The sequence below is a fragment of the Lactuca virosa genome, chromosome 5 (genome assembly GCF_052849685.1).
Source record: "Lactuca virosa cultivar CGN04683 chromosome 5, Lactuca_virosa_CGN04683_v6, whole genome shotgun sequence".
In the NCBI taxonomy this organism is placed as follows: Eukaryota; Viridiplantae; Streptophyta; class Magnoliopsida; order Asterales; family Asteraceae; genus Lactuca; species Lactuca virosa.
Window position 1 is genome coordinate 457,211,696 of NC_136430.1, and position 9,122 is coordinate 457,220,817.

Sequence of the window (9,122 nt, forward strand, 5' to 3'; positions counted from 1 at the left end):
TTAAAGATAAGACTACAGAATACCAATCTCCATTTTTTTAAAAAGTTGAAAACCTACATTTAACTTAATTCCAAGAAATACAACGTCAAAAATGCTAAAACCAACATGCAAAATAACCACACAAAATCTCTCAATGCCTCTCACTTCTTCTTCTTGGCAGCATCCCCAGCCTTTGTCTACAAAACAAAATGAAATCAAGTTTAAGAAAAAAATCAAATAAAAATAATAATAATACAATGTGGGTATAAGAGGTTTACCTTTTTTACACCTCTAATCTTCTTTGCCCTGTTCTTCCTTTCCTTTAGCTGTTTCCTTGACTTCTCAATCTTGGTATCCAATCCATTCTGCAAAAAAAGAATAAAAAAAACAACATAAAGCTTAATTTAAAAATCCAAGAACCATAAAGATTAAAATTCAAAATTTGTTGAGAATTACCCTGATAAGTCTGTATTTTGGCTCGTATTTCTTTGCATTCTCAACAGAATCATAGATCAAACCAAAACCAGTAGATTTTCCTCCTCCAAAATGGGTCCTGAACTTGAATACAAATATGGAACTTGGATCTTTCACCTCATACATCCTTGCCAACTTCTCTTTCAATTCAGCCTTAAATAAAAAAACAAAAGGATTTTCAATAACCAGTTATTAATTAAATGGTGTAACATATGAATTTATGAATTGATTAGTGTCAAACCTTGGAGACATTTGGCCTGCCAGGATGAAGCACATCAATAACCTAAAAATATCAAGGCAAATATTGTTTCAAAAAGAGGTAATTTCAAACATAAAAGTATATTAGCATTATCACATATTATCTTTATAAGTTTGAGTTGTACAAATAACTTACGAATTGCTTCCTGGAAAGAAGTCTATTTGTCATGAACTTCCTTGTTCGAATAGTCACTGCCTTGGTGTCCGCCATTTTCACTGCTAAAAGCAATAGATCCCATTAAAACTTCTCATTATTGTCATCAAATACAACAAACAGACTAGAGAAAATACGTGGGTCTTAGGAAGACATCAATTAGATTTTGAATCGGGTTCATCTTTCGTGTAGAGAAATTATAATCATATATGCTAACCCAGATTCATAATTACCGAAAATACATGATTTTAACCTAGACTTTATAAACAACAGATAACACTGTAGGCCTGAGTTAACACTTTCGCGTATACATAGCCATTTCTTAATTCTTTTCGAACATAAAAAATAAAAACTTTGCGCATAAGAAATGACGCGATACTGAGGGATTTCAATTGAGCTATTCTTATTGAACTAGTGCAGATCCTGTCACCATAGTCAGACCGTGGATCTACTACTTTATGTGAAACAAGTGATTATTCTATTGAAACGAAGGAAAACACAGACATGAAGTAATCCGTTACACGAATGAAGAAACGGACCTGAGATTGTCGTCGACTCCGGCTAGTGCGGCGGCGGCTCTACCTCTTTCTTTCTTCCTGCTGGGTCCTCGGCTCGAATGGGGAAAAGAGGAAACCCTAGTGAGGCTTATAAACGTATTTGTAGAAAGATATACGAGATGGGTTTGGGTTGATATTATTTGGATTGGGCTTTGCAGGTCCAATACGGAATATTAAGAGTGTATATTAATTAAGATTTATTTATAACTTACGATACATGAGTTAAAATGGAAATTGTTATATTGTAAAATCGTTGGATCTTGTAAGTTGCTACTAAATATTGTAAAGTAGTTTTTATAAACTTTTGTTATAATCTTAAAAATAAACTTTTTTTTAAGTCAAAAAGATGTTTAGGATATTACATCTTAGTTGTCATCGTACAACGAATGATAAGGCAAACGGACAATAAGTTCTGTCGCTAAGCCTTTTGTATAGAAAAGTAAATTCTCTTAAAAATAGTTTTTTTTAAACCCTAAACTTATTAGCTTCTAAAAATATTCATACTTTGCATAAATTGGATTTTGCATGATTATTATTATTTGATAAAATTAATTTATGCAAAAAATAACCATTTATGTGCTTAATTTTAGTGTTCATATTAGGGATGTCAACAGTAGCGTAACTAATTGTCAACCCCCCCCCCCCCCAATCAGTTATTGCCCCGGCCATGGCCTCCGAATCACACGTTTACATAGCCCCCCATCCCGCCCCCGAATACCTTCATCACCCCCGATCCTGCCCCCATTCCCCCGTTTTATAGGCTTAAAATTGATTTTTTTTTTTGCTAAAAAATGCAATATTTTGGGCTAAAAAACTACTTTTCATAACTTTAAAAGCTTAAAATCAAGTTTTTTAGCAAACTAAAAAATTAAAAATCCAACATTACACATCCAACATTACAAAATGACAAATCCAACAAACTTATAAATATAAAATACGACAAATCTAACATTAAAAAAAATCATGTCGTTTAATTGTACATCTGACTAAATATGCTGACTGATGCAAAATGATCATTTTATCATGATGCTCTATACGTTTCTATGTGTTATACATTATGTAAAATGTTTGAGCAAATATATCACAAAAGAACTTCCACCTTAATGGTAAGGATGTTGGCTTGTGAGTATGAGGTGATGGGTTTGATTCCAATTACCCATTTTCCTCTTCCGGATTTTTATAACCCAAGGGTAAGATTGGAAAGCCTTTTCTTCTTTTCTCAATAAGCTAACTCCCAACTTCTTTCTCAGTCAAATCTTGTTGACCGCGTCATACGCCCAAATTTTGTTTATCAAACACCTTCAGCTGATCGAGTCAGCCTGACTCAGTCAGATGCATATCAAAGAGGGCCTAAAATACATCTCATAAGTTTATTGTGTCTTGGAGTTGCATAATCTAAGTTAGACACTTCCTGGACTCTATTTTAATATTGTATAAGCTAATAAACATTTTTATAAAATAAAATAAAAAAGAAGTATAAGGTGCTTAAAATAATAATATCTTGTAGGGGTAACAAAGTTTTGCAACCGAATACATTTACTCGATTTTTTTTAACATGTTTAACTAATAAACTTACATAATTTCTTCAAAAAATAACCAACTTTGACGAGCAATAAACTTATAAGTATAACCAACTTTTGAAGTTGTACATATTTAGCCGCTTTCTATTTTTGTGTATAACTCACCAATAAACTTAAGTCAAACACCAAATTTAACTAGTTTCAAATGTCTATAAAGACATTGATTTGCACAACCTGTTACCAACTTCATTTATTTTTAATTCTGTTATAAATTTAGCCCAAACTTTTTTTTAACTTTTTTTACATTTCTTTTATAACTTCTTTACAACTATTTTCCAATGTCCTCTTACATACTTGTACCAACCCTATTAAAAAAAGTTTTGAAAATAACTTACATTTAGCAAACTTCTTTGTGTGTACCAACTGTATTTACTTGTTTTTCGTAACATCTATTATTTCAAAAGATTTAGATATTTTAGGAGATGAGTAGGTATTTGCTATTAGCAAAATACAATTGAGGAAAGTTGTAGATCTTCCATCGACAATTATGTGGATATAAAGATCGTCGAAAGCGGAGTTTGTATGAGATAATTATTGGCGTTTGTATTTGAGATGAAAGTATGTTGTTATTTTGAGAAAGTCAACGGAAGTCAAAGTCAAACGTTCAATTCTTCGATCACCACGGCGTGATGGTATGCTCGCCACATCGTGGTATGACATGAATCATCGAGAGACGTGTCCAACGTTAAAGGACACATGGCAGAAGGAGGTGATATGTGTCGCTGAGAGGCCGAGTTCTATCTCAGATGTTCCAGTTGTGTGTGAATTCCCGAATGTATTCCCCGAGGAGTTACCGGGTGTGCCTCCCGAGAGGCAGGTGGAGTTCCGGATCGATTTGATTCCGGGTGCGGCGCATATTGCCAAGGCACCTTATCGCCTTGTGCCGCCCGAGATGCAGGAGTTATCCTCGCAGCTCCAAGAGTTGTTGGGGAAGGGTTTTATTAGACCGAGTAGCTCACCGTGGGGAGTGCCGATCCTTTTTGTCAAGAAAAAGGATGGTTCACATCGGATGTGCATCGACTACCGGGAGTTGAACAAGCTGACGGTCAAGAACCGTTATCCACTACCGAGGATCAACGATTTATTTGATCGGTTGAAGGGGGCATCTTGGTTTTCCAATATTGATTTGAGATATGGGTCTCAGCAGATGAGAGTTTGCGAGGAAGATATCCAGAAGACGGCCTTTAGGACTCGTTATGGGTACTACGAGTTTGTGGTGATGCCCTTCGGACTCACCAACGCACCAGCAACGTTCATGGATCTCATGAACCGGGTGTGCAGGCCCATGTTGGACAGGTCGGTGATTGTGTTATCGACGACATTTTGGTATACTCGAGGTCCAGAGAACAACACGAGGAGCATCTTCGGGAGATTTTTGGAGTATTAAGGACGGAGAGGCTTTATGCCAAATTCTCCAAGTGTGAAATCTGGTTATGAGAGGTCCAGTTCTTAAGACAACTCGTTAACCAGAATGGGATTTTGGTCAACCCGGCCAAGATTGAGGCAGTTATGCGATGGGAGGTGCCGAGGTTCCCATCCGAGATCAGGAGTTTTTTTGGCCTGGCAGGCTACTGCCGGAGATTTGTCAGGGATTTCTCCAAGATTGTCGTTCCTCTTACCGGATTGACCAGGAAGGGTGTTACTTTTGCTTGGGGGCCCGAGCAGCAGGCCTCATTCGAGACTCTTCGCCAGAGATTGTGCGAAGCTCCAGTGTTAGCCCTTCCCGAGGGAGTGGAGGACTTCGTAGTTTACTATGATGCGTCTATATCAGGGATGGGTGCGATGTTGATGCAGAGGGGGCACATGATAGCATATGCATCGAGGCAGTTGAAGCCTCATGAGACGAGGTATCCCACCCACGATTTGGAGTTGGGGGCGGTGGTGTTCACCCTCAAGATTTGGCGCCACTACCTTTATGGTGTTCGGTGTACCATCTACACGGACCATAAGAGCATGAAGTACCTTATGGATCAGCCCAACCTGAATATGAAAAGGAGGAGATTGTTGGATGTAGTGAAAGATACGATTGTGAGATTTTATATCACCTTGGCAAGACTAATGTGGTAGCCGATGCCCTGAGTCGCAGAGCAGTGAGTGCTCTGATCCGAGACGTGTGCATGAGGACTCCTGTCTTAGATACCATCCGAGAGGCCCAGGTGGTGGCCGTGAGACCACAAAACCGTAAGAGAGAGCGGGTGATCAGGCAGATTTCTGAGTTTGGGACAGATAGTCGGGGGCTTATGACCTTCCGTGGGCGGATATGGGTACCATATACGGGTGGAGCTCGACGTATTTTGATGGAGGAGGCCCATAGGTCGAGATTCTTGATCCACCCGGGAGCCACCAAGATGTATTTGTACTTGAAAATGGATTATTGGTGGCCCTGTATGAGGAGAGATGTGGCATGGGTAATCGAGAGATGCTTGACCTGTTGTCAGGTCAAGGCGGAGCACCAGCGTCCACTTGGCCCGTTGCAGCCTTTAGAGATTCCTCAGTGGAAGTGGGAACAAATTTCCATGGATTTTTATCACCAAATTACCGAGGACCGCGTTGTTGGGTTTTGAGCATTCTAACACTCCTATGGTGTACATGCAACCCTAAATACCTTGGATCTATGTTTTCTCTATTATACATGCAAATATCAATTTTCCAAGGTATTGTTCTAACTAGCATAATATAAAGTTCACATAATATAAATTCTAGTAGAATTACATACCTCTTGTTTGGTGCTTGATTCCATGGAGCTCAAAAGCCTAGTGCCCCAAGTGTGACACCTCAAATGGTTCACACAACATCATATGCACTTGGAATAACTTAGAGATAAATCATCACTTCATGAAATCGGCTTGCCCTCAACACATAGACTTAGTTGCCGATTTTGACAAGAATGATATCTTTATATAGTGTGACACTATTAGGGTAAACCCTAATTGTCATGGCTTTCCATTTCCTTGGATCCATGGGTTCAAATACACCACGGAGCATCCATGGAGCATCCTATGGGTTTTAGCCCAACTTGGTAATCCATGGAGTCTTAGCCCACTATACAAGTATGGATGATTTACACAATCAACCCATATATTTAATTAGTCTTCTTTTGATCACTTAATTAATTATAGATTAATTCTTGATCAATACTAATTAAATAATCTTATTAATATATTAGAACTTATAATATATTAATAAACCTTAAGTGTTATTTCTCTCATTTTAGTCTATCCAAATGCATGATGCCATGCAACCCAAATGGACCATGCCGGGTCGGGTCAAGAATATACCAATTATAGTTATGGACTTAGACACTAATCCAACAGTCTCCCACTTGGATAAGTCTAATAACTATTATTGCAAGTACGCCTTCATAACCTGACCAGCAATCGTAGATCTTAAAAGCTGCTGCCGAACTCTGAACAAATCAATGACGCGTCCATTAGATAAGTGATCATATATTCCTTCATTCTAGATATCATATGGACTGAGACATGGATTATCATCATTCTCTCTGTCCATTTGTTGTTTCCCGATTTCCGATTTATGACGACTGACTAATTGAACAAATCAAATCAGTCCAGGCCCGACCGAGCACTTACATTTTATCATCACTAAATCATCGAGGGGCCCACAGATATCGCTTTTATCCCTTTGAGGGTAAAAGAAATGGATAAACTTCGACTCATATGTTTGTACTGACTACTTGTTGAATCATACACAAAGGCACGTTTTATAACATCGAGTTACCAATGTGTTTTCGTGTAATCAATGTATAACCAACTCATAGTCAACAACTCATATCTCTAGGTTTGAAGAATATAAGATATTATCGTCTCATGATTTACTCGTGATAAAATCCATGAAGTGAATCCAAATGAGCGTCGGTTGAATCCAATACTCAGAACTTATGAGCACTCATGAATGTTGTAGCAACTATTGCTATGTCTAATGCACATTAGACAAATCATACAAGCCAAATTCATACAGTCTTGATTCATATCTACTTCCAACATATGACCGACTGTGGATGGTTTGAATAACTTAGTCATTCGGGAAGAATGACCTAGTTATTCTGGAAGTCAAAACATGCAAAGTGAAACACAAAAATAATACTAATCCTGTATGGCCCCAACACTTTGAGTGTAAATAAAAAACACCTTTTATCTAAGCACCATATTGATTACTCATTATTCATGTTTCGATTTATCAACTTAATACTTGAATTGAAACAATAGTCATGCCATGCACCAAGCATGCATACTATGTTTACTAATGGTCTTTTCTTTTGTGAAATAGATCAATTGAACACGACTCCAACGATGCTCATTTCACAATCCCAATCCCTTTTGTAAATGTAAGAATACCGAACTCTTGCCATTTACTGTAATCTGTTAGACTCTAAACTTATATGCAATGATCCCCTTGTAATGACTATGCACAAAAGTCACAAAGACTTTGCAACATACATTACACAGTATTCCAATGGAAAGCAATCCCATGAAAATGATCTCAAATTCAAAGTACATTCCTTTGAACATCCTTCTTTGCATTAAGTTCTTTAATCTTACACAGATTCAAAGAATAACTTCCACCTATGGAAACAATTCCACATTCCCATTTTGACCATCACTTTTGAACAAGAGTTGCCACTTTTCAAAATATGTCAATATGGTCCTTACTCTATACTTCCAATTGTCCATGAGTAACCAATCTTTGGTAAACCTCAAATTGTCCTCGACAATTGCTTAATCATTTTAGTCATATCCAGTTCTAATCCCTTTTCCCCTCTTAATACCCTAAGCATTAGGAAAATTTAGAAAGGATAACTATTATAGCTCATGTAATCGATCCTATACCCGAAGCATATGAGACATGATTCATGCTATAAAATTTTTTAATTTGCCATATTCTCACAATTCGAACTATGAAGAGGTATGCCGTAATCATAATCGAATTTTGAGAACGCAACATATATAGAATTTCCTTATGTTGAACCATTCCAACATAACATTCTTATATATCCTTGACTAAAGTTGATTAAAATCTCAATCTAAGCTTGTAGAATTGGAATGAAGTATAAAATCCTTTCCCTTAATTATAGGGAAACAACTTTTCAAAGCGAATTGAAACTTTTGTTTTCTATAATTAACATTGCTAACTTGCAACATAATCATCATGCTCCCACTAGCATAATGATTATTATCTTACTAGCATAACACTTATGCTCCCACTAGCTTTGACATGTACTCAGAAATCAGCTGGACTTCTAGAAAAAACAATACTTTATTGACTTTCTTACCAAAGTTCAGATTTCTGATACGATATGCTTTGATAAGACTTTATCAAAATCATACACCTTTCCTTAGATAGCTCACTTATGTGTCTAAACAATTATGAAGAGGGATGCTGTAATCATAATGTTTAAACCTTTTGTCATTCTCACAATTGCTATCTACTTAAAATCTACTTAGTGAAAGAGTTTCCTCACCATCATTTTCATGAATCGAAGAGAAACCTTTTGACACTTAGATTTTTATGGTGTAAGTGTTCCTATCCATGTGAATTTGTCATAACCATAATCACAAGACAAGGTTAGTGGCAAATCCAAACACATATGTACTGAACTTGTTCAATCTTAATTTCTTGCCACCCGGCAGCACAAAGGCCTACCATTGCTTCCAGGTTGTTATGCAAACAATTGAGAACTCATAGAACTCACAAGCATAGTCAACTTTTAACTGGAATAGACACAGAAATAAGAATATGTCAACACGATAGGTTACAAACCTCAAGTCGTGGGCTAGTGATTAACAAAACTCTTGATTAGTTCTTGAAACTATTTCAGGATCTTTTAAACTCCCACTGTCCTCTTGACATATAAGACTCTCTTGCCCAATATTCAAGAGATAGTGCGGATTCTTTTACAAACACTTCACACAATTGACTTTAGTTGGTCTTTTTATCCAAAACATCACAACTTACCAATTTCAAATGTACAAGAGTAAGAAAACATTTTACTCTACATTTGACAAGTGTTTTAAACCTTTCTTAAGATTATGTCACTCAAGGCTCAATCTTGGAGTATGACTCTAAGATTTTATTTTGGAATGAAGTATGATTTATCTTTTG

At 36.8% G+C, this 9,122-nt stretch overlaps 1 protein-coding gene across 2 annotated transcripts; it reads right to left on the reverse strand.

The window, feature by feature from the left end:
• Window positions 1-1,511, reverse strand: LOC145114512 (small ribosomal subunit protein eS24z-like). Of its 2 annotated transcripts, none has more exons than XM_079050528.1 (6): window positions 1,405-1,511; window positions 848-927; window positions 695-736; window positions 436-606; window positions 258-344; window positions 1-176 (listed from the first exon to the last, which is right to left on the reverse strand). In XM_079050528.1, exons 2-6 carry the CDS (start codon window positions 920-922, stop codon window positions 141-143), a joined length of 411 nt encoding a protein of 136 aa, XP_078906654.1. In that variant the 5' UTR covers window positions 923-927; window positions 1,405-1,511; the 3' UTR covers window positions 1-140. The 2 variants fall into 2 exon arrangements, with proteins under 2 accessions (XP_078906654.1, XP_078906655.1); XM_079050529.1 differs by having other exon boundaries at window positions 848-930; window positions 1,405-1,510.
• Between the last annotated feature and the right edge of the window lie 7,611 nt (window positions 1,512-9,122).

What these genes read in the sequence shown, in the direction of transcription:
- LOC145114512 (XM_079050528.1), bottom strand. Translation starts at nt 922, where the DNA reads ATGGCGGACACCAAGGCAGTGACTATTCGAACAAGGAAGTTCATGACA. An exon ending in TTCTTTCCAGGAAGCAATTC is followed by an intron (nt 737 to 847) that starts GTAAGTTATTTG and finishes TGATATTTTTAG; the next exon opens with GTTATTGATGTGCTTCATCC. An exon ending in AGATTAGAGGTGTAAAAAAG is followed by an intron (nt 177 to 257) that starts GTAAACCTCTTA and finishes TTTGTTTTGTAG; the next exon opens with ACAAAGGCTGGGGATGCTGC.